This window comes from Astyanax mexicanus, chromosome 17, assembly GCF_023375975.1.
Source record: "Astyanax mexicanus isolate ESR-SI-001 chromosome 17, AstMex3_surface, whole genome shotgun sequence".
In the NCBI taxonomy this organism is placed as follows: Eukaryota; Metazoa; Chordata; class Actinopteri; order Characiformes; family Acestrorhamphidae; genus Astyanax; species Astyanax mexicanus.
Window position 1 is genome coordinate 25,277,495 of NC_064424.1, and position 25,903 is coordinate 25,303,397.

Sequence of the window (25,903 nt, forward strand, 5' to 3'; positions counted from 1 at the left end):
CTGGATAAATCATGTTTATTTAGGTGTAAAACTATTTTCTATTCTATTTTCAGTCTCTGCAGGAGAAGCGCGTGCCTCCGCAACTCCAGCTCCGCTGTGCACGCGGCTACCGTAATACACTGTTTAGACGTGCACACAGGTTTTTGGTGCGGATAGCGCGACAGATTTACTATTTCCTTTTATTTACCAACAATCTCACGGCCCGCGGGCCGTATAATGACCAGGTCTGGTCTAGTGGCTTTGTGAACTCTTTGAATAAATGACTTGAGACGTGTTTCAATATCAAATCATACAGAAACAACATATATAAAACTACTTCTACCAGGATCATGCATTCTTAACTTCAGAAATATCCAGTCAAAGACAAAATGTAGATTCACAGCAAACAGTCATAGCCCTGAAACTATCTATCCTAGAAAATGACTGCAATTACTCGTTTTGAAGTATATTTGGGGTCATTGTCCAGCTGGAAGACCCCTGATGTAGGACGAAACCTAGCTTTTTGAAACTGGAACTTACAGTGCCTTGCAAAAGTATTTGGCCCCTTGAATTTTTCAAACTTTTGCCACATTTCAGGCTTCAAACATACAAATATATGAAATTGTATTTTTTTGTGTAGAATCAACAACAAGTGAGACAACAAGGTACTCTGGTCAGATGAAAGCAAAAACTTTTTGGCCACAATGCAAAACATTATGTTTGCCGTAAAAGCAACACAGCTCATCACCCTGTACACACCATCCCCAAAATGAAACATGGTGGTGGCAGCATCATGGTCTGGACTTGCTTTTCCTCAGCAGGGACAGGGAAGATGGTTAAAATTGATAGGATTGATGGAGCCAAATACAGGACCATTCTAGGAGAAAACCTGTTGGAGTCCGCAAAAGACCTGAGACTGGGACGGAGATTTATCTTCCAACAAGACAATCATCCAAAACATAAAGCAAAATCTACAATGGACTTGCAGCTACAAGCGACTTGCTGCTGTAATTGCAGCAAAAGTTGGCGATACAAAGTATAAACACAAGGGGCTGAATAATATGGCACATTTCATATGGCCACTTTTCAGTGCTACATCATGGATCTTCCAGCTTGAGAATGACCATATACTTCAAAACATGTAATTGCAATCATTTTCTAGGAGAGATAGTTTCAGGGGTGCCAACACTGTTGGCCATGACTGTTTGCTGTAAATATACATTTAATAACAGTTTTCATTTTGACTGGATATTTCTGAAATTAAGAATGCATGATACTGGTAGTAGTTTTATATATGTTGTTACTTTATGATTTGTTAATGAAACACCTCTCAAGTCGTTTTTTCAAAGTGATCACACCAGACCATGCACAGCTGATGTGTTTTAATCCAACTTTAATAGTAGTGTGTGTGCAAAGCATGTTTTTAAATATGAAACTAAAATTCGTACTGCCTGCTTACCACACAGGAAGACAAGAACCTTTTATCTCTGTAACTCATCACCACACATGCTCATTTTTAGTTTTTTCGTCCCTGACTCACGGTGCATGCTACAATGATTTTTTATTTTATTTTTTAGAGACAAGCTTAAAAAGAGCCCCGTAGAGAGCTATGTTTTTTCTTAGCCTTACCCAGTTGTTGAGAAATTGGTGGAACTGAACTTTGTTTGCCCTTGCATGAATAGAACAAACATTCTTTCATGCTGGACTTGTGCCTGGTTTTACAATCTTTGCCATTACATGTGTTATCTTGGGGCTGGACAACATGAGTAAACGGATTTGTTACTTCTTAATTTTCAGATTTCATAATGTCTTGAGCATGAACAATCCCAAATTTAATTTGAACCTCCACCATATTTGATTGTAGTAGGTACCGTGTTCTTTTCTTTGTAGGCCTCATTCTGTTTTTAATAAACATTAGAATGATATGTTTTACCCAAAAGCTTTATATTTTTCCTTATTGGTACACAAGATGTTTTAATTCAGCCTGACCACTAGGTGGCAGTGTAATACTAGGTCTCCATATCCCACTGTTCTGATTGGAAACAAGTAAACTTTTCTTTTATTTAGATTTCTAAATTTGAGTGTTTTTATACTATGGCAATTTTCCTAAAAATCTGCTTGCAAAACATGGTATATTTATTTATAACCATATTACCATGTTCTTGTCAATAGACACTCTTAACTTACACTGGGATAAAGGCGTCAAAAGTATTCACATTCATTACTCAGGTGGAAGTATGGTGTCACGACCGACCCTGGCAGTTCACCTCCTAGACACAGGAGGTCGCTCTCTCCCCAGTTTTAATCTGCTCACCTGTTCTCTATCTGTTCATTACTCACACATTTATTTTTTGATATTGGATTAATTAAACCTGCGTTTGGATCGTACTGTCTGGTCTTGTGTGACATATAGATACTAGAGTTTAAATATTTCTGTGCAAGTTGAAGTATCAACTTAAGTGTAAAAGTTCTGGTGTCAAATTTACTTAAAGTATAAAGATAAAAATAATGTAAGGGGGAAAAAGAAGCCATTAAGGACAAAGGCTTAGGTCGTGCCACAGGGGCCTATAGTGCACTAGAAAAAAATAACCTTCCCAAAACACATTTTTTCTAAAAGCCATATTGACTATAATATTATATTAAAATGTTAATGTTGAAAAATCAGGGATGTTCTTGCTGGAGCGCGGTCGTGATGTGTACAGGTGTGACAGATCGTGTATAAAAGATAGTATTTGTTTATACTTTTTTATCTAACCAATATCAGATTCACTCTATCCTGATGGAGATATTTTTTTAATAGAAGTATTGAGGGGAAGGAGTAGAAAGTACAGATAACTGTGTGAACATGTAGGAGCAGAGGTAAAACATGGTCTGAAAAATAATTACTCCAGTAAAGTGTAGATAAAAATGTACAATCTAATATAGTAAATATTAGAAACCAGGTGGATTTGTGGATTTGAAAATGATATTGTTTCCCAACACATTTCATTTTCAAACTGTGTTTATTAATTTAGGATTGCAGAACTTACTGTAAATTACAGTGAGTGAAAAAAACTAGTTAGCTAGAAGCTGAATGCTGTGGATATGCAGTATTTAGTACAGTACTTTATGTTTGTAGTTTAAAGCAGTTTCTTAACCTTGATTACTGCCTCTAAATTGTGTTTTCCACTGGATCCAAATAATCAGCTGATGAACAATCCTTTATTGAGTTTACCTGTTAAAATCCTTTAGCCCCCTATGAAGCCTAAATCAATCATTATGTAAATCCAGCAGTTTATTAGACATATCATACCACCACTTACTTTATTAAGTGCCTTTAAACAGAGAAAGCTCTTGAATATGCAGAACAGTGGGAATATGCAGTAGAATATGTAAGAACTGAGTGGTGAAAATGTAAATATACAACAGAATTGACATGCCAATCATAATAATAATAATAATAATAATATTAACAACCAAATCTGTAATATTATTTTAACACCTGATTAGTTTTTGTCATTTGTATATAATTCAGACATTGCACGCATATTGTTTTCTAAAAGTAAATGTAATGTGGAGTAACATGTTTAGGTTGTAAAGTGACATTTACATGGATGTAACTAATAATAAACAGAATACAGAAAAAATTTATTATTTGTGATTAAATGTAATTCCACAAATGTTGTTCTAAGACACTTGTCACGTCCTGGTCTTGTCTCATGTCTCTGTGTTATTCCCACGTGACCTGTGCCCCTCTGTGTCTCCTGTCAGTAGTTTTCCACCACGTGTTTCTAATTTGTAGCTCCGCCCCCTAGCCCCAGGTGTTTCCACTTCCCTTGTGTTCTATAAAGCCTTCCTTTGTCTCTTGTCCTTGGTCGGTCTTTGTACCTTCCCCTGTTGTTTCGTCTCTCTCTCTGTACTTCATAGTTTATCTCAGTGTTTCATAGCCTCGGTTCTTCACGTCTTAGTTTCTGTGTTTATTCCTTGTTCATGTTTCTAGTTTCTTGTTTATTTCCGTCTCCCTTAGCTCCTTGTAGATACCCCTGCTTTGTGTTTATTAGTTTATTTCCTTGTATTTATTTCCCTAGCCCTGTAAGTTTATTTCTAGTATCTCTTGTTTGTTTAGGTTTATGTTATTTTGTTTCACTGTTTATTTTGGTTATAGGTTTTTGGTTTATCTTTGTTACTTGTTTACTTGTTCCTTGTTTCTTTGTTATTTATTTAATAAATTATTTATTTATTTCGCCCTACCTGCACTTGCGTCCGTCTCCTCGTCTCCCTGCCTGGGTCATTCATGACAACACTATTGGGTGGGCTTTGGCTCAGATTAGCAAATATGTCCCTCCCCAATATTAAACCCCTTGGTGCTGTGTATTATATTTTTAAGATACCCAATTCTGGATTACTCCCCCCGCTAATGAAAACGGTTTTGAGATTGCTGTCCAGATCTAGAAGATTGTATTATTCAAAGTGGTTCTGGGCATGCTGACACACAGCATTCTCACATGCCTTGAGATTTATTAGGTATGCAAAACAGTGATGCTGCTGCTTGTTACAAGGATGCTCGCTCCTTTTAGTTAGGCTGTTTTATTCAGAGTCATTAGCCACACTGATAATGTTGCATGTTGTCTGTTCTTCGAAAATCCAGTAAAAAAAAATCCATCCTTCTGTCCTCCACCTGTCCGGCCCGATACTGATGAATGTCCGAACCTCAGGTTCTCCTGTCACCTGTCCGGCCAGACTGATGGAAGTTTCTGGAAGTCAGACTTCCTCGTCACCCACCACAGATCAGCTGCTGAACGCTTAGTTTAGGCCACCTCCCTCAGACGTGTTGCTCACTCTCCACTACAGATTACATCAAAGTTTAAATGAACTCCAACTAGAAATTTTCTTACTTATTTCATTGCTAGTGTGGCTGTTCACCTAAATATATTAAATCCATGTGGAAGTGTAAGGATTTTTTTTACTAATTTATAAGTTGTCTGACCAGAGGAGGATGGGTCTCCCTTTACATATTATCCTTAATGGTACATAAAAGGTACATGTGAGCCTCGCTTCCTCCCAAGGTTTCGTTCTGAGAGTTTTTTTCTTGCCTCTGCCTCACTGGGGGTTCTGTATCGTATGTTCAGTGTTTTGTCTAAATCTCTGCCCTGCTACCACAGAGCTGATTTGTGACAACATGAGATGTAAAAAGCACTGTATAAATAAATTTGATTTGATTTGTCAATTTTTTACAAATGCAGCTTTGCAGACGTCATGCTCCAGTTTTATGCTCATGCATGGTTAGTGATCATACTGGGGTGGATTCATGTTCAGGTATGGAACAGATTGACTAGTGTGAAACCCTCTTCTTGGAACCTTTCAAGCTTTACATATAGGAGTTAATCATATGCTTCACAGATGCAACTCTTGTCTATGGCAGGATGTGGTTGTCACATATGCATTAGTGAACGCTGTGTATAGCAGAAACGTGTGAACTGAAACTGTGAAACTGCAGTTCAAATGTATTTGCTGTTGGAGTGTAAAAGGTTGTTGGTGCATGCAAATACCAATTATCCAGTGTGCAGTTAGGAAATGAAATGTGAGATGTGTAGTGTTTAGTCTGAATTTCTCCATGTTAGTGCTAATTTTGTGTTTAACTGAGCTGTCTAGGACACTGTCCCCTTTACCTTTATGTCTTTTGATGAGTCTTGGGCAATAAAAAATGCAAATGAGAAATGAGCCATGCAAATTAGTGAAAAAAGAAAGGGAATTGATCTGTTAAAGAAGGTGGTGGGGCAGCTTATCTCTTTCACAGCACACAGAGTTCAGCCAGAGCATGGCTAAAAAAATATATAACCATAGAAAAACTCAGTTAAGTTAAGTAAACTGTGATGTGTATAAGGACCTGTAAAGGTAATCAAATATTGTCAAATATAAAGGATAGGTTGAGGTTTTGGTGTGTTGTTACCATTATTTGAAAGTGAAACTAATGTCAGATAGTCAGTAGCTTTATCTGGTCTACTGTTAAAGACACTGAACAGCTGGTGTGAATAGATACTGCTGAACATGTTCCAGTCTGATTATATACTACTGTGAGTAACTATTGGGAGGGTCCCCCTCGAGGGGGATTCTGATAAGTGTTGTTGTACTTGCAAAGACCATCACACAATTTAAACAGCCTCTCACAAGATTTGTCGTTGCATTCAATTAATAAATAGCAATTGCTTGGGTTGCCTGTCCTGTTGCAACAGGTCTGAAGAGCATGATTGCAGTGTGTGAGAGTGGAGATGCTGGCTGTTGATGTGAGTGCATCCCTGTATTTCCAGGGGGTGACCTTTTTTTGGCCAGACAGTCACTGTGCTCTTTACCTGTACGTCTTTTGAGGAGGCTTGGACAATAAAAAAGGTCTGCCTGGCCAAAAAAGTCACTACCTGAATTGAACTAGATTTAACTGGAGTAAATACGCAAGAGCCTCCCATTGGATCATTACAGCATGAGTGATTAGGTTTCAATTGGCAACAAATTATTTAAGAATGGCTGATGCAGTGAGTAGCCTCTCATTTGTTATAAATATTTGTCAAAAGACATCAGTGCTTAGATCATGCCCCAAAAATCTGACCCAACCCGGCCCGAGCCCGTGCACGTTCTGCCTGACCCATAAACTCATTATGAGCCGGACCCAACCCGACCTGTTCTCTGTCATTATGAGCCCGAGCCCGACCCATAAACTGGCTGTTTTCGGGCCGCTTGAATTAGCAAAATCTGTTCAGAATAATGTTAATTAACACTAAAACACTGAAGGAGCACAGACCTATTATTTAATAAAAATGTTTTTTTAAAAACAGCTGCACACAGCGCTGCATGTCCAACGCAGACAAGTGGAGGATCTCACGTTCGGCTAGAGCTGTGTGATTATAACATTCTAACTGGTGCAACTTTTTTAAACAGTTTAATTTGTAACTTACAAGGTTATAATAGTTTTGAAATTTTCATTATAGTTTAATTTAATTTTGTTTTGACTTTTTCTGCTCCAATTCAGTTCGTTTTTAGAGTGGGTTTGCTAATTTTTATTAGTTTTTACATATCATATAAGAGAGCTCAATCTGAGAAACACATAAACAAACTCAAAAACTCAGTAAACTCTACATTTCGCCAAAATGATTAACTCTGAGTGAGTAAGAGAGAGAGAGAGAAAAAGAGAGAGAGGTAAAAATAATTTATCAGTTCATTCTTCCGCGTGGGGTGTTCAGGTGTATGAGCTACTCACAGGTATTAATAGCTGCGTGGTGTTTATTCCACTGTTTTTCCTGTTTCACTACAGAACACGTGCTTTTATCTCCATCAAGCTCATATTCTAATACCATTCTGCAGCTTCCTCATGGTTTTCTGACGCTATTTTACTTTCAGTTTTAGTTCTTTCGTTAATTTTTGTTAATGATAATAATTGGTTACTTAGCTATATTGTGATTTTCACACCAGAGCTTTATATAAAATAAAAATATAATTAAAAAACAGATGCCTTCATCTCAGACATCCCGAAAGGCGAGTGTAGGGATGCACCCATCATGCCTACTGTTTGTGCTGAAAGAATGAAGATCAGGTTATTGCATCAATGGATTTTTTTCTTCCCTGATGGCACGGGCATATTCCAAGATGACAATGCCAGGATTCAACAGGCTGTAATTGTGAAAGAGTGCAGGGTTCAGGGAGCATGATTACACATGGATTGGCCACCACAAAGTCCAGTAACAACCACAAAATCAGCACAACTCACTTTTTTGCAGATTTTATTTAAAACACATGTCCATCAAACACCTGAACAAAATATTACAAGACTAAAAGCACAAAACTGAAAGCTGTTCGCTTGCTTAGTATCTTGTAAAATGACTACACAACTATAAGAAATTTGAATACAAGCAAGAGCAGCAGCTATTACTAACTGTTAAAAGTACTTGCATTTTGAAGAAGTATATTATGAGGTTTCAAAAAGAAGCACCAAAGCTGCACAGCTGTCTAAGAATGGTTTCTATCAATGAAATAGCTAGCCAGCACAGACACTGAAGCATTAGCTGGCATAACATTATTAGCATTTAACATTCTTCCCGTCTAACTGTAGTAGCTACAGTTTAAGAGGATTTGTTGAACTTTATGTGTCTCAGAGCAAGATCATTCTAGCCTTTATCCTCCTAGCAGTGGTAGAATATAAGGTACAGTTCTAGCTAGTGGGTTTAAACTGGAAAGAGAAATTGAAAAGCAAATCAAACAAGCAAACAAACAAACAAAGCATTTCAAAAATAATAGAATGCTGACAGTAATGGATGAATGAATTCTTGTAGGGTCCTTTTGTGAACATCTGTAGATTTCAGCTTTCATCTGCCCTGGCACCTTCCTGCAATGGTATGTCTTCATATTGCACAGCAGTCTGTGTGTGTGTCTGTTAAAATATCAGTGTGATTGTTAGAATGTACAGTTTTCACCATTGCAGATTAACACATGCACTGGTTGGAGTACTAACCTGTTGCTTGCTGGCTTTGTGTATTACACGACATTTATAAATCATTATTATAATCGAGACAAAGAAGAGACAACCAAACCCGACCACCTGGAACACAAGACAACATCAGTGCAGTGTTGAATAGCCAAACAATTTCATGAGTTTACACAACTTTAGATGTTGATGTTAAATTACTATATACACTGCTCAAAAAAATAAAGGGAACATTTAAATAACACAATGTGACTCCAAGTCAATGAAACTTCTCTGAAATCAACCTGTCCTTTCTGGCTGATGTTTTGGTCACTTTTGCATTTTGTCAGTTCTCTCACCATAGAGGTAGCATGAGGCGGTGTCTACAACCCACAGAAGCTGCTCAGGTAGGGCAGCTCATCCAGGATGGCACATCAATGCGAGCTGTGGCAAGAAGGTTTGCTGTGTCTGTCAGCACAGTGTCCAGAGCATGGAGCAGATACCAGGAGACACGGAGGGGGCTGTAGAAGGGTAACAACCCAGCAGCAGGACCGCTACCTCTGCATTTTTGCAAGGAGGAACAGGAGGAGCGGTGCAAGAGCCCTGCAAAATGACCTCCAGCAGGCCACAAATGTGCATGTTTCTGCTCAAACTGTCAGAAACAGACTCCATGAGGGTGGTATGAGGGCACGACGTACATAAGTGGGGCTTATGCTCACAGCTAAACACTGTGCGGGGGATTGGCATTTGCCAGAGAACAGGCTGGCCAATTTGCCATTGGCGTCCTGTGCTCTTTCACAGATCCTCAGACCCATTGTGAGACCATATGCTGGTGCAGTGGGCCCTGCGTTCCTTCTGATGCAGGACAATGCTAGACCTCATGTGGCTGAAGTGTGTCAGCAGTTCCTGCAGGATGAAGGCACTGATGCTATGGACTGATTTTCAACTGGAATATTTTTATTCATTGCGATCTAAGATGTGTTATTTTTTAATGTTCACTTTATTTTTTTGAGCAGTGTGTATCACAGACAAACCCAATGTAAAACTCTAAAGCAGTGAAAAGTTAAGAACAACACGAATGCATATACAAAGTTTTCACTAGTCAACAACAGTATGTAAACACTTGATCAAGCCCCATTAATGTCAATGGACCAGTCTATTGAATTGTTAACAGTTCGGTTCTTATGAAGGCAGATTCTATTGTTTTGTAAATGGAACAAATCCCAAATAAGAAAGCACAAGTAAATGTCAGAATTTCCATTAAATTGATAAAGGTGTTTAAAAAAAAAACAATACTGAAAAATTATTCATTCAGTTAATAAGGCTTACTGTTGATGTTAATGAAATTTGTTAATGTTAAATGTGTATACATGGAGCACCTTTCCTGTATTTTGTCTAGGACTCAAATTCACTAAATCCACACCTGTTTCTAGAATATGCACTAATATTTCACATCACAATCATATTTCAATATCATACGATTATTTGACTAGCATCTTACCTTGGAATATTTATGAGATTTCTCTGCACGTTGCTGTGCATAGGTCAGGTTTCGTTGTTTGTGACACCATTCCCATGGTGGATGTGGATTGCTGTCAGCATATCCTCCCATTAACTCTGTACACAAACAAGCCACAAATCTTCCATCACTGAAGAACAGGATTATCCAAACGACAGTCGGAATGCAACACTTCAAGAAGAATCTACAATTCCGAGGTCCTTCAGCTTCATCACTCTTCTCAGCTTCATCACTCTCCTCGTTAGTTTCCTCAATCGGGCTGGATCTCTGTTCTCGTCTTTCTTCAGGAGTTTTCTGACCTTTATTTTCAACATCAGATTTCTGACTTGCAAAATCCTCTTTATACAGCTCACACATAATGCAATATGTGACCGTTAAGGTGATAAAGCCAGGGATGAACAGGTAAAATACAAAAAACACCCATCTAAGGACTTCTTCACAAGGGCACATGAAGTCCTTCTCAACAAAATCAGCCGCAACAACAAGACCAACTAAGATTAAGATTAAAAATCCATTCTTCTTGTTAATCTTCGGGGACAGTTTCTGAAGCATCTGTGGCATTCCCATTTCTGATTCACGCTGTGTAGAACACTACCTGATAATAGAGAAATCTGAACTTCCTGAGTCTCAGAGTGCAGAGCTTTTGGCATCATCACAAATGGTGAACATCAAGTTATGCACCACCAACCGCAAAGAGCTGAATTCTGCACCTTCAGTAAGATATGACGTAAACAGGAAGCTGTTGAGAACCACACTGGTAATTTTAAGGTGAAGGGGAATATGTTAAATGCAACATACAGCTCTGAAACAAATTAAGAGACCACTTCAGTTTCTGTATACATTTCTCTGATTTTGCTATTTATAGGTAAATATTTGAGAAAATTAACATTGTTGTTTTAATCTATAAACTACAATTATGAAACTACGACAACATTTCTCCAAAATTTCAAATAAAATTATTGTCATTTAGAGCATTTATTTGCAGAAAATGAGAAATGGCTGAAATAACAAAAAAGATGTTGCAGACCTGAAATAATGCAAAGAAAACAAGTTCATATTCATCATTTTAAGAGTTTTAAGAGTTCAGAAATCAGTATTTGGTGTAATAACCCTGGTTTTAATGACAGGTTTCATGCATCTTGGCATGTTCTCCTCCACCAGTCTTACACACTGCTTTTGGATATCTTGATGCCACTCCTGGTTCAAAAAATTCAAGCAGTTCAGTTTGGTTTGATGGCTTGTGATCATCCATATTCCTCTTGATTATATTCCAGAGGTTTTCAATTTGGTAAAATCAAAGAAACTAATTTTTTTAAGTGGTCTTTTTCCAGAGCTGTTTGTAATTTAAATTGTGAGACATTATCCAGTTTCTTATTATAATCACAACCCACTGTAAATATTATAGTTCTCATACTGCATGCTTAGGACCATTAGAAGGGTAAATGAATCAAGGCAGCAGCTCAGATTAAAATGGTATGGTTGATTAAAAACTCACTATTTGGTCCAGATAAAACTGATTCTGGTTCATTTGCTATCTTGGTGTGGGTTATTTTGGCAGGTCTGGTCACAAATGAACTTTGGAAAGACTAGTTTGTCCTGAGAATGTGATTCGGCCTATAAACTATAAACCACATCTTTTAGTTTTATGGCTGTTAAGGTGCAGTTAGATATACTACCCAGGGGTGGGCTTCCCAAAAGCTTTGTAACACTAAGGACTTTATTAACTCATACTTAATATTGATCAATAATTAAGGAGTGTATCCCAAACCTTTACGTAACTAAAGTACTACGTGAACTCACTTGCAAATTAACGAGGAACCTGACCCAGTTGTTATTCTGAAAGTAGCTCCTTAAGTGGATTCTGCTTGCAGTTCAGCACCCTAAACACTAAAGACTGCCAATTTTGAGGGTAAAAAATTGTCGGTATTTCCAGGGTTTATATTATATTATATTATATTATATTGTAATAGCGGGTAGCCATTGGGCATATTTGAATTGATGAATTAAACCCACGTGTAAATCATTAAAATCCAGATTAGCAGTGGTAGAGCTCTTGACATCAATACTGCAATGAATGCAATCAAGAAATTCCTTCATATTGTATTGTAAAAGAGACTCTGCAGGTGTGCAGGTAATATTTAATAATCAGGGGCTTCTAACTGACCTTGTGGTCGTTCATTTGGGCAAATACTGGGGTGTGTCATCTTGCAAATATATATCGTCACTGTCCAATGAAAAACACTTATCTCCAAAACAGCAACTTTACAGGAGAGAGAAAAAAACCTTGTAAACTTTCAATGGAAGTCAGTGTAAAAAGAGTTTATTTCAGGTCATTTTGAAGAGTTTCTATTGGTCCGTTCATCAAGAAATTTTGGCACAGTGTGAGGGACAGTTTGTCTGTTCAAATTATGTAAAAAATAAAAATCGACAAAAATGGAGAAGTGTTTTTCATTGGACAGCGACGATATATAGTAGCATTCAAAATTTGGACACATCATTTCATTAAATGTTTTTTTGTATTTAAATTACTTTCTATATTGTAGATTAATGTTAAAGACATGAAAACACTTAAGTGACTCATATGGAATTATCTAGTAAACAAAAAAAAGTGCATGGCCTCCACAATCTCCTAAAAATATAGAATTATTATTAGGCCAGTGAAGGCTCATCATAGATTTGTAGAGTTTTTAGACATTTTGTATTCTTAGGAATTCTAAAGTATTTCAAAAGTGAAGTAAAGTTGATGTTGTTCTGTGCTGTTTGTTTCAGTGTATATACAGTAGGTGCAAATTTACAAATAATATACACATTTAGAGAATGGACTGTTTGTTTACTTGAGATGGGCCTTTGTTTTTGCATTTCACAATTTATTTTTGTATAAATAAAGTAATATAAATAATCCATATTTCATATAATGTATGTTTTTAGACTAGTAATTCAGTTTACACATAATTCCTTTAGGCAACGAAACAAATCTAAGGAGCCACTTAGGAGCCGGCTCTTCTTAGTGAGCCGAGCCAGAAGGACCGACTCCCTAGAAAGAGCCGGTATTCCCATCACTAGAACTGTCCCCCCATCCCCAATGTATTTTTCTAAAATAAAGAGAAAAAAAGAGAAAAAATCTCACAGAAAAATATGTGTATATATACTATATAACTATATATAACTTTTTTAATGATTTTATTTAAAACACATGTCCATCAATTCATCCATGAACAGACCAGAATATTTACTAAAATTACAAAAGTAAAAGCTGTTTGCTAGCTGCTTGCTTACAATGACTACACTACAATATTCTAACACAAGCATGATGAAAATGATTCCTAAATGTTAAAAAGTACTTACATTTTAAAATGTTCATTAAAAAGTAGGCTACATTAAGAGGTTTTAGAAGAAAAGCTCCAAAGAGGCACAACTGTCTAAGAACAGTTTCTATCAATTAAATAGTTAGCCAGAACAGACACTGAAATCACTCCACTTTCACTTTCAAGCATGGAATTAGCAGTTTAAAAAGTCCTCAAAGTTGTACTGTGTTAAAATAAAATGCTGACAGTAATGGATGGATGAGTTCTTGCAGGGTCCTCTTCAGTTTTTTTGAGTCAGCATTTATATCTGTAGATTTCCGCTTTCATCCACCTTGGCAAATTCCTTCAAGGGTATTCCTTCATATTCCTCTGCAGTTTGTTTGTGTGTCTGTTAAAATAACAGTGTCATGGTTAGAATATACAGTTTTCACCACTGCAGGTTAACACATGCACTGGTTGGAGTACTAACCTGTTGCTTGTAGGCTTTGCGTGTTCCATGACATTTATAAATCAGTATCATAGCCGAGACAAGGAACAGACAAACAAACCCAACCACCTGGAACACAAGACAACATCAGAACATTAATTCACACAACTTTGGATGTGTATAAATATACACTCACCAGTCACTTTATTAGGTACACCTGTCCAACTGCTCATTAGCGCAAATGTTGAATCAGCCAGTCACATGGCAGCAACTCAATGCATTTAGGCATGTAGGCATGGCCAAGACGATCTGCTGCAGTACAGACCGAGCATCAGAATGAGGAAGAAAGGTGATTTAAGTGATTTTGAACGTGGCATGGTTGTTGGTGCCAGACGGGCTGGTCTGAGTATTTCAGAAACTGCTGATCTACTGGAATTTTAACGCACAATCATTGTTAGGATTTACAGACAATGGTCCAAAAAAGAGAAAATATCCAGTGAGAGGCAGTTCTGTGGACTTAATTAGCTCGACATCTGCTATCTGATTTAAATGTATGGCTGAATACTCTGTCATGGTGGGGCAGAACTCGTGCAGACACGTTCAGATGTAAATCGAAAAATACTTTATTTACAAAAGTATAAGGCAGAGGGATGGTCAAACAAAAGCAAGGTCAATACCAGTAAACAGCAGTATTAATGATATAGCATAACAGAAATGGGAAACAGTCCACAGGCAGTAATCAAGGTTGGAAAAATACAAAGCAGGGTCAAAAACAAGAGATCAAAAATACAGGCAAGAAAATGCATTGTACAAGGATAAACTGTCAATAATAGGACAGGTAGAACTGAGCCCCTTAAATAGGGCCTATCACAGCCGATTAGAATTCCGGTGATCTGCTTCCTGGAAGTGTCATGTGCTGTGTCATGTGATCGGGATTGGGTGCATACCTGTCAAGTTTTGGATTTAAAAATAAGGGATATTTCCCGCCGCCCGCTTCGAGCCATCCTACTAGCCCAACCAAGGTTCAGTATCCCTTACATTTTAAGACAGCTTTACAATAAATCTAAAATAACAACCTGTGTACCACTTACAAACTACAATTAGATTATCAGAATGTAATAGGTCTACATTTGTTGACACTGAAATGTAGTGTACATTCCTACATATGTAATTTTGGTAACTCTTTATAATAAGGGTACATGTCATGACATTAAATAAGGCATTCATTAAGGATGAACTCATCAGTAAGTAAGGATGAAGCAGGAACAAACACATTAATAACTTCAAGGTTAAACTCCTCACCATTAACTAATGAGTGTACGAATGAATGAATATGAGGGTAATGAAGGCTTTGTACACTATATGAATATACCAGTAATTAATTTATTAATTAAGCATGTGGTTTCCATTTGACATCACACATTCCCTTCCTCATTTAAATATGTAAAACATATAATTCTGTAAAACATTTCTAACAACCAAAAGGCATGTTCTTATAATACAGCCTAAATAAACTTTTTTGGCAGGAATGCACTATTTTATACAATATAGTTATTGGCTGATCTGGTACATCAGGGCAGGTTGAACATTATATATATATATATATATATATATATATATATATATATATATATAGATTTTTCTCAATCCCTGACCATCTATCTACCTAATTTTAAAGTTAAGCTGAATGAGTCACAAGCTGTATTTTATTAACCACACAGTGGGTTTCATCTGTGTGTTTTGATTCAGAGAAGAGTCTTTTTAAGCAGCTATCTGAAACAATCTCATCACAGTTTACATGTTTAACTCCGTTATCTTTCTTTTAGAAAAATCTCTGAATATCCAGATCTGTTTAACATCAGCTGCTCCGACTAGCTGCCTGAACTCACAGCGAGGAGGGGGGCGGGGCTTCCACACACTGACCCTCATCCGCAAGCTGATTGGCTGTTTCTCCTGAGAGGCGGGACTTTCTTCTTGAACCGGCACACACAGCGGTCAGTCGCCTCAATAATAACGTTTTTTAAATTTCAATAGAATACGGGAAATGTACGGGAAAATACTAATACGGGAGGACGGCGGGAAAAGGAGTAAAATACAGTAGTATCGCGGCCAAAACGGGAGACTTGACATGTATGGTATGATTGGGTGTGATGTCAGTGTGTGGTGCATCCTGGGCCGGAGACTTGGGATCACAGGAAGAGCTGAGTGTGGGAGATATAGGAGCACTTTCAGCGCTAGACGTAACAATATGCATTTATTGTCTCTGTTTCACTGCCTAAAAAAGACCTAAAAAAGACCTAAAAAATACGGATTAGATCTGATTCTGCAGCCTTTGATTTCAGACCTTAAAAAGCTTGAAAGTAGTTGGAATGTATTTACATATATTCAGTGGAAATAACAGGAGATCATTTGGCAATGCATGCCATTCTCTTTGTCCTCCAGTGGGCAATTTTTCTGCTGTTTGTGACCATTTACATCAAGAGTTGTATAGCATGAAAAGGCAAGTTTTTAAATGAACTGTGAAACCCACAACTTAAGTTAATTAAGTTAATTAACACTGTGTATGGTGTTAAAAGATATTAATCATTGAACGCATTGCAGTTTTGCATGTTTGAAACAATTTTTCATTTGATATCATGCATACTGAGTGGCTCAGTATGAGCTCAATCAGTTATTCAGGTATTAGAAGGAGAATTTTATCTCAAACCTTGATCTACTTTCACAGATTTGAATATAGATACCTGGTGTGTAAAAAACACCCCAAAAAAAAGAATTTTTAGAGCAGTGGAAACTGTTTAGGACTAAATTCAGTTCCAATTATGTGCCTTGCTAAAAACACTCCATTAATCTTTGGACATTTGGTACCACCTGAGAATTGAAACTGGAATCTTTTGCTTCTCTTGTTGCAAACAATAAACCCATAATGCGCTCCTTGCACTCTGGGCTCTGACGCATTTCCGCTTTTAAATAATACGGCTCGGATGCTTCCGGTTGTATTGTTTACATTCGCCGGCATACACAAAACCTCCTACTTTTGCTAGTCTGAGTTCAAAATGAGTGTCCGTCGTAAAGTTTTCAAGTCGGAACATTTTCAGAAACAGCAAAAACAATATACAGAGCACTGTTGTGTTCCTTTTTGCACAGCGTCTGCTAAATTTAATGGAACCATAAGCTTTCATAGCTTCCCGGCTCAAAATGATCTAAGGACACAGTGGCTGATAAACATCCGCAAGGACCACTTTACCATTTCAGCGCATACAAAGGTCTGCAGCAGACACTTCATACCAGACCACCTGGTAGACCCAAAAACGCCAGAAGGTCGGAGAAGATTGGCAAAGGATGCAGTGCCACTGCTTTTTCAATGGAACGACTACAGCACACAGGCTCCAAGGCTAAGTGTATGGGAGAGAAGAGAAAGGCCAGCTGAACCTACCTGCCTTGATGATCCACCAGCTGATCTTACAATGGATCACGATTATTGTTCTGCTCCTGAGCCATCATCGCTAGACATGTCTTGTGCTGAAAACGAAGATCTGTCCTGTGAAGTGGAGGAGCTGAGAAATCAGCTACAAGAACTACGTGTCCAGACAACTTTTGGGCTGCAACGTTTCGCCGGCTCCGACGAGGACATCCGATTTTACACCAGGTAACGTGTAGTAAACACAGCTAGTTAGCTATTTAAGCAATGCACTGACAAGTTGACACGTAAAACGTAACATAAATATACTTATTTTGCCTACAGATTCCCAAGCTATGACCACCTGATGTCGTTTTGGTGGCTTATTGAGCCATCCGTCCACAAAATGGTTCGGGTCTCGAGAGCCAAAGCTGCAGCTAAGAAGAACGAAGACGTGACCCATTCACGACAGTCAGGGGTACGGTACTTTTTTTAGTAACAAAGAAACTAATGAAGGATTGAAGGAACTGATGATACCTGATTAACATATTATGATGTTACTGTAATATTTGGAATAAATTACCTGATGTTATAAATTTTGTCTTATGTACAGTCTTACTTAATAGTTGTAGTAGTTGTGGTGTATGACACCTGTCAGTGCAGTCTCAGCTTCAGTCTCTGTGCCTCAGGAACGTCTTAAAATGCTTTAAGTAGATTGTTTGTACATGTAATAATATACATATATATGAAAAAAATATTTTTTTCAAAAGTCTTTGAAAAGTTACTTTATTTCAGTAATTCAGTTAAAATATGAAACTCATATTATACAGATGTATTGCACTCTATTTTATGCGTTTATTTTATTTTTTGATGATTATGGCTTACAGCCAATCAAACCTAAAAATCAGTTTCTCAGAAAGTTTGAATATTATATAAGACCCAATTGGTACTTTCTGCAGTGTGCCAAATCCTGCTGGAAAATGAAATCTGCATCTCCATAAAATTTGTCAGCAGAGGAAAGCATGAAGTGCTGTAAGATTTTCCAGGAAAACAAAACTGCACTGACTTTAGACTAACACAGTGGATCAACTCCACAAAATCTTACAGTACTTCATGCTTCCCTCTGCTGACAACTTTTATGGAGATGCAGATTTCATTTTCCAACAGGACTTGGTTCACTGCCCACACTGCCAAAAGTACCAATTGGTCTTATATAATATTCTAATTTTCTGAGACACTGATTTCTGGGTTTTCATTGGCTGTAAGCCATAATCATCAACAATAAAATAAATAAACACTGAAAATAGATCACTCTGTGTGTATTACATCTATATAATATGAGTTTCACATTTTGAACTGAATTACTGAAATAAAGTAACTTTTCAAAGATTTTCTAATTTCTTGAGATTTCCCTGTATTAATTTGACATTTTACAATATTACCCCCACAGAGGCAGGTGCTGCAGCCAGTAGATGAATTTTTCCTTTTCCTCGTGCATCTCTCTGTTGGCCTGAAGGAGAGAGACTTGGGACACCGCTTTAACATCCATCCTTCCACAGTCAGCAGAATAATTTCAACGTGGACAAACTACCTTTACACGCTTCTAGGATCTGTGTGCATTTGGTTGTCGCAAGAGGAAGTGAAAAACAATCTCCCTGCTGAATACAAAGACTATCCTGATACTCAGGTAATCTTGGACTGCACTGAGCTCAGGTGCCAGACACCATCATCACCACTCCTACAAAGTGAGATGTACTCCACATACAAGTCACACTGCACCATGAAGGGCCTGGTTGGCATAGCCCCACATGGTCCTGTGACATTCGTCTCCTCACTTTATGCTGGGTCAGTGAGTGACAAAGAGCTGTTCAAACAGTCAGGGTTGGCCAATTTGCTCACTGAAGGAATGGCAGTGATGGTTGACAAGGGCTTTCTCATTACTGATTGTGTGAAGTGCAAAGTGTACTGCCCACCATTTCTGTCAAAGCAAAACCAGATGCCTGCATACCAGGTTACTGAAACCCAATCCATAGCTCGACTTAGAGTACATGTAGAACGTGTAATTAGGAGAATCAAACAAAACAAGTTGTTTGATGGTGTCATTTCTCTTACCCATACAGTAAACATTAGCCAGTTGTTTACAGTGGCATGCCTTTTGTCAAATTATCAAAACAAAGCACTGGTTAAGGCATGGGTTAAATAACTCCAGTCCCAGGGAGTCCATCTCCTCTATAGTTCTAGAGAATCAGTTCAGATTCAGCTCCTGATGTGAATAGCCAATGTACCAAAACATGTATATAGTTTGCAGCACTCACACACACACATACTCATCGCAAGAATTATTTTTGTTTTATTTGTGCACAATTTCATTAAGTAAACATATAATTTAATAAGAATATAAACTCACAATTTTGCACCTATAAAGTATCTGTTCAATATATTGAAGAAATTACTATTTAATAAATAATATATACATTAATATATAATATATAGTAGAATATATAATACATAATAATATAATATATAGTAGAATATATAATATATATAATATATAATATATAGAATATTCAATATAAAATAGAATAGAATATAATAGAATATAGAATAGAATAATATAGAATATTTAATATAAAATAGAATAGAATATAATAGAATATATAATATATATAATATATAATAGAATAATATATAATATATATAGAATATTAAATATAAAAAATAATAGAATATATATATATATATAGAATAATTAATAGAATATATAATAGAATAATATAAAATATATATATATAATATTTTATATAATAGAATATATAATAGAATGTATAATATTCAATATAAAATAGAATAGAATATAATAGAATAATATAGAATATTTAATATAAAATAGAATAGAATATAATAGAATATATAATATATAATATATATAGAATATTTAATATAAATATAATAGAATATTTAATAGAATAGAATATAGAATATATAGAACAATTAATATAATATATAATAGAATAATATATAATATATATAGAATATTAAATATAAAAAATAATAGAATATATATATATAGAACAATTAATAGAATATATAATAGAATATATAGAATAATTAATAGAATATATACTAGAATAATATAAAATATATATATATATAATATTTTATATAATAGAATATATAATAGAATGTATAATATATAATATTTAATATAATATAAAATATTTAATATAAAATAGAATAGAATATATAATATTTATTAAAATAGAACAGAATATATTATAATAGATGATATATATATATATATATATATATATATATATATATATATGAATAATGTAATATATAAGTATAAAAAAGAATTTTTAGGATTTAACAGATACTTATTATGGGTGCAAAATGTTTATACTATAGCAGTAGATAATTGTATACAGAACATTCCATTTCCAACTATTTAGTTTATGTTCACACAATGTTTATCGTCGCTGTCCAATGAAAAACACTTATCTCCAAAACAGCAACTGTACAGGAAAGAGAAAAAAACTTGTAAACTTTCAATAGAAGTCAATGTAAAAAGAGTTTTTCAGGTCATTTTAAAGAGTTTCTATTGCTCCATTGAACAATAAATTGTGAAACAGTGTAAGGAACTGTTTGTTTGTTCAAATTATGTAGTAAACTAAAAATCGACAAAAATTGAGTATTTTTTATTTTTTTTTGGGACAGCGACGATATATTAAACTGTAAAAGAGCCGATTGTACTAAAAGCCACAGTTATTTTAGACACACCTCATATATATTAAACCTATGATGTGATTCAGGTGTGTTTGTGCAGATTCTGTATGATTTTTTGTAAACTTTGTACAATAAAAACATGTAACATTTGTAACAAGTGTAAACAGATTCAGTTTTCATTTTTACATTTTAACGTTTCATTGACAGGTATTTTGTCATGTATGTGTAGAAGTAAAAAAAGTCTGTCTTCTCACGAATTTGCCTCTGTACATCTGCATCCATGTAAATTCGTTCCACAAAGATGTCTTCCTGAGCGCACACCACGAAATCACACCACTGCAACCCAGTGATCAGTAACTGACCTTGAATCTGCCAGTAATACGCATGAGTCTTCTTTAGTTTGGAACATCCATACTCCATGTGCAGATACTTACAGTCAATGTAGTTCTTCACATTAGGACATTTTATTTCCACCAAGCCAAACTGGGGGTATTCAGTTGGGTCGAATACAACACCATCAGGGGATGCACCAAGCCAGGGAGCATCTGGGTGGATGACTAGACCACATGGAGTGTAGTTAACATTCAGCATTTTGCAGTATTCAGATGCTGCTCCGGACTCCATCTCTACACCTCTCTTCATTTCTGCTTTGCCCTTTGACATGACACACCTCACGAAAACGTGAGGCTGTCACTCTAGTCTGGCGAAACACATGCCAGTCAGCACAGGAACTCTGCTCCTGAGTTGAAGCCTCAATTTGGTGAGCCATGTTAAGTGACACCTCCAAAGCTTTCAGGTGAAAAAGCTCCTGTTCAGTGCACACAAAAGCACATGTGGGTGCATCAAGGTGGTGGTCTTCCAGAGGCAGATGAGGAAATGATGGAGCATCAGGATACAGTGTGATGTGCCGTGATGGTAAGTGTGGGGCCTAAAATAGGATATCGAAGATCGATAGATGTGAATCCCCATATGTTATGAGCAGCAGGCCTTGTATGAGCAAGTTCATTAGGTTCGCTCATCCTCTGTCTGCTCCTTCTGTAACAAGTTTACATGTACCTGGCACGGGAGACAGCTGCTATAGATAACAGACCATAATTGGATGAGTTCCCAGGAAATAATTGGATGAGTTCCCAGGAACCGCCATCTCTAAGTTTATTAGCCAAACCAGATGTCCACATAGGCCCAGCTCTCACGGGAAAACTATACAGGTGAAGGTCATGTCTTTTTAAAAAAACCATACCATGTTGATTTGATTACAATTAAGTTTAATTATGGGAAAAATGGCACCGCGCCCAGAGACGTGACCGGAAAAACCTCCCTAAAGATGGTCATGTTTGGGAACAATTATGTTCAACTGAAAAATGGTTATATAACGGTAAAAGGTGGAGCCTAAAGCCCCCACCTTTTGTTCACCCAAAGACTGTATAAAAATGTGTGTAAAACCATTGTCTCATCAGAAGACCTGAACTCTCTTGACTGAACCTGGCTGACTTCAAGCAATAAAAGATCATCTTAGAACTTCAAGAACTGCGTCTTCTCCTTTCATTAACTCGAGGCACTCGTCTGTTATTTTTATCTTATTGCTTTTGAACTTAGAACTTTTTACACCGATGCATGACTAGATAAATTTAAAGAGCTCATTTTAGCTAGCCCAGGCTACCCTTTAAGGGTGGCCTAAGAGTCGTCAAAAACGGCACGACATAAGACAGGCTGCTGGTATGACAATACACTGCCCTCCTGCGCCATACCAAAAGCACACTGAACAGCTGGCTTCTTTATTCCCATGCCCATGGTGGTCACTAGTGGCTTGTCTTCAAGTGCAAACTTTTCATAAGCCTCTGCAATTCTAAACATGCATGGGTCCGGTAAAGGGCCCACCATGCCTCTGTAGAGTCCGCTTCTACAAAAAAATAAACAGAAAAAAATACCAAACTGTAAGCATTTAAATTATTATTTATACATTCCTACATTTCCACATTTCTACATTTCAGGTGTGGTGGAGCAGGTAAAGTTGTGGAGTTAAATTGGTGCCAAAAGTTTTACACAAAAATCTGCAATCAAAAATGTAATAATCAAAAGGAAAAGTGTATATTGCAAATTCAAAATAGAAATAAATTATATATTTATTAAGTATATATTGTTAAAGCTTATTTGTTACTTTATTATTCTTTGCAGTTTTGCATTTTTTACCCAGTCTATGATTTGATTTCAGTCCAAGAGTCTAAAATAAAATATTTAAATTAAAATATACAATTTTATATACATTTTTTTGTTTGAAATTTGCAACATACACTTTCTCCTTTTTGTTATTAAAATATTGATTGCAGATTTTATTTGTGTTTGTGTAAAACAAATTTGACTCTATAAAAAATATTACTGCTGGTAAAATAAGTAGATTTGTGAAGAAATGAATCACCTTACCTAACCCCACCTTGAGATGTCCGGTTTGGCACAGGTTTGGTGATCACCATGCTGTTGATGGGTCCTGGCTTTACACCCTAATAAGAGAGACAAAAGATGCTGTAATTAGTCCAGACAGTGCATTAAATTAGAAAGCTTATCGAGTGTGATGACAATTATAAACTTACAATTGTCCGAGGTTTGTGCCAGCGTTGTTCCGTTTCAGTACAGCCGTGTACAGGGGGGACTACTGGCACACTGAGCTGAGAAAAATGTGCCGTTTGGAAAAGCAAAGCCACTATGTGGTTGCAAAGAGCAGTGCCTGCGACACATGAACAGCATGTGTGTGTCAACACAACAGGAGAAGAATCCCGAAGCCTGATCTGTAAAAGTGAAAGCAAAATTAGTAATGACTTCGCTTAATTCAAGGGTTCCCTATACCAGTCCTGGGGATCTCATATCACATTTTTAGGTATCTAATATTTAGCTTTTGATTCATTTAGTTTTGGTTTTGGGTTTGGTGCGCGCTGGGCAAAAAAGTTGTTTTAAAATGAAGAGAAAACAAAAAATGTGTATGCCATACAGACCCCAAGAATGGAACATGGAACCTCTTGCTTATTTTATGACAGTAGGTTTTGGTTAGAAGAACATTTTTTTAGGTTTTTAACTAAAACCCTTAAATTGTGTTAGTATTGTTAGTAAAAGAACAGTGAACACTGATTTGAACATCTGAACTTTAAAGAAAAAAAAACTACAACCTAGTCACAGAGACCCCATTTTCTAAATAGTTTTGTGTTTTTCTAGCTTATTAACTAAGTTAAAGCTGGTAATTTGGTAAATACATAAATGTGTTGAGTTCATATGATTAAACCCTAGTTTACCAACATTCCTAGAGCAGTTTTTTTACTCTATTTCTGGTAACTTACATGAGCCACTTTACTAGTGGCTTCATAAATTGATCAGATATGTTGAATCATGAAATGCTTAATACTGTGTGGAGTGGTCAAGAAACTGGACTGAAAAACACTGCCTAAAGGGTCAAACTTAGTTCCTGAATTCCAACAGATCTATGTTGCTCCCTCCCAAAAAAAATCACTTAGAACAAAACAGCTAAAAGTGTATAATAAATGCTAAACTCTGCTGTGCTATAGACACAGAACCCTCTGTTTTATCACTACACTTTCTCCCTACTCGTAAACTGTGTGGTGACCCGTTCTTCCTCCTGGATCTGTAGCACAAGGCTCTCACGCTGACTTCACCTGACAGCCTGTCCCTATTCGAAACTGAATAACAACATACAAAATGACTGTACAGTTGGTACATTAATCAGGTAGATAATTATTGGTTTGTAACTAATCAAACTAGCAGCGTCTTCATGCTGTTGCTCTGTGTTAGCATTATTCACATAGCATTTTAGCACAACAAGGTAAATATAACGCATTACATGGAATATAGGTATAGAAATAAATATCATGAACAACAGCTTCAACATAAGACTTCATTTTTGTCTTACAGAAGATACTAACACACTAACACTAACATGAGAAACTAACACAACTAACAGTAGTGTACCTAGCTAGCTAGCTAGCTATCCCAGCTAACACTGGCCTGTGTCGTCTAACAGAAAAATTAAGATAAAAAAATCCTTACCTTCGTAGTTGTGTACGTATGAAGACGCGTATAATTTAAAGCCTTTCTCCAGCTTGCTAGTGGGGGCTTTGCTGGTCTCCTTACATATCCGATGAACGTTGTTTATGTTCATTTTGGGAAGCTCTTGCAAACACCGGCTGAAAAACACTGCCATTGCGACTGTAGTGAAAAACCGGAAAAGCCAAACCGGAAACGCTGGAGCAGCACTAACGAGAATGCGGAAGTAGTTGTGCAAAGAGCCCATTTGCTTTTTACAGCGTTGACCCCAATTGAAGTTCAGTACTGAAGCATCATTTTATCTTCACATACACATATTTTGTGCATAAGCAAGATTGGTTCTCTTTTATATTTATTGAGTACTAGGTTTGAGGCAAAGCACATTGAACACACCAAAAACATTAATTGCACAAAATCATGTTAAGCTTGCAACGTAAAATGTGTACGCAGATGATTTTGTTTTCTCTTCAGATTTTAATTGAGGTAAAGAGCTGGCCAAAGATATAGAAATTCCAGTAAGTGAAAGTATCTATTCCAGGAAATGGTTTCAGATTGATGGCAAAGAATATATGGTTGTAAACAGGTACTAATAAATAGGTATTGTTCTAACTAAAATAATATTTTATTGAGCATTACCGTGCTTTAAGAGTTTCTAAAGGGGAAAGTTACTAGTTTGCAGTTTCATAAGCCGTTCAAACTTCCATGTGCTTATGGACCAGATCATGCCATGTATGTGGTGCAGTTTCATTGTTTGTTTTAGTTGATATTTTAAAAGCTAATTTTTACGGTGCACTGTAAACAAAAGACTTTAAATTTAGCACAATATGTATATGTATTTTTCCCACAGTAAAAATCCAGTTAATAGAACAGATATATTGTTTTTTTAGTATGTGTTGTTTTTTATGAAAGCCCTTGATGTTTCATTCATAGGAGCATGGATTTGTTAACTGTCATTGATGTTGGATGAGTATAAAGTTTTTAGTTTTTTTTACTACTAGATTTAAAACATCAGCACTAACAAAGTGAAATTTATTACTTTTGACACAAGTGTTAAATTAACTCTAGTGATTGAAAA

General features: G+C 36.4%; 3 protein-coding genes and 1 long non-coding RNA gene across 12 annotated transcripts in view; 2 read left to right on the forward strand and 2 right to left on the reverse strand.

The window, feature by feature from the left end:
* Positions 1–25,903, forward strand: part of rpl35 (ribosomal protein L35) — a 657,733-nt gene that overhangs the window by 109,626 nt on the left and 522,204 nt on the right. The gene's annotated exons all lie outside the window — the stretch shown is intronic.
* Positions 7,714–10,518, reverse strand: LOC125782387 (uncharacterized). The gene is made up of 3 exons (XM_049466269.1): positions 9,909–10,518; positions 8,456–8,542; positions 7,714–8,374 (listed from the first exon to the last, which is right to left on the reverse strand). The coding sequence occupies exons 1-3, from the start codon at positions 10,491–10,493 to the stop codon at positions 8,303–8,305; spliced, it is 744 nt and encodes a 247-aa protein (XP_049322226.1). The 5' UTR covers positions 10,494–10,518; the 3' UTR covers positions 7,714–8,302.
* On the forward strand, positions 17,168–19,335 carry LOC125782476 (uncharacterized). The gene is made up of 3 exons (XM_049466673.1): positions 17,168–17,304; positions 17,401–17,533; positions 18,506–19,335. The coding sequence occupies exons 1-3, from the start codon at positions 17,168–17,170 to the stop codon at positions 19,256–19,258; spliced, it is 1,023 nt and encodes a 340-aa protein (XP_049322630.1). The 3' UTR covers positions 19,259–19,335.
* LOC111194638 (uncharacterized) lies at positions 22,535–25,069 on the reverse strand. Of its 2 annotated transcripts, XR_007425037.1 has the most exons (4): positions 24,832–25,069; positions 23,370–23,564; positions 23,203–23,279; positions 22,535–22,681 (listed from the first exon to the last, which is right to left on the reverse strand). It is a non-coding gene; the product is annotated as an uncharacterized LOC111194638 (long non-coding RNA). The 2 variants fall into 2 exon arrangements; XR_007425036.1 differs by lacking the exon at positions 24,832–25,069 and having other exon boundaries at positions 23,370–23,821.

Excerpts from the sequence above, each read along its gene's own strand:
- LOC125782476 (XM_049466673.1), top strand. The coding sequence starts at position 17,168 with ATGTCTTGTGCTGAAAACGAAGATCTGTCCTGTGAAGTGGAGGAGCTG. Across the intron at positions 17,305-17,400 it reads GACATCCGATTTTACACCAG|ATTCCCAAGCTATGACCACC; the intron begins GTAACGTGTAGT and ends TTTTGCCTACAG. Across the intron at positions 17,534-18,505 it reads CCCATTCACGACAGTCAGGG|AGGCAGGTGCTGCAGCCAGT; the intron begins GTACGGTACTTT and ends TTACCCCCACAG.
- LOC125782387 (XM_049466269.1), bottom strand. The coding sequence starts at position 10,493 with ATGGGAATGCCACAGATGCTTCAGAAACTGTCCCCGAAGATTAACAAG. Across the intron at positions 8,543-9,908 it reads AATCTCATAAATATTCCAAG|GTGGTCGGGTTTGGTTGTCT; the intron begins GTAAGATGCTAG and ends CTTGTGTTCCAG. Across the intron at positions 8,375-8,455 it reads ACAAAGCCAGCAAGCAACAG|ACACACACACAGACTGCTGT; the intron begins GTTAGTACTCCA and ends ATATTTTAACAG.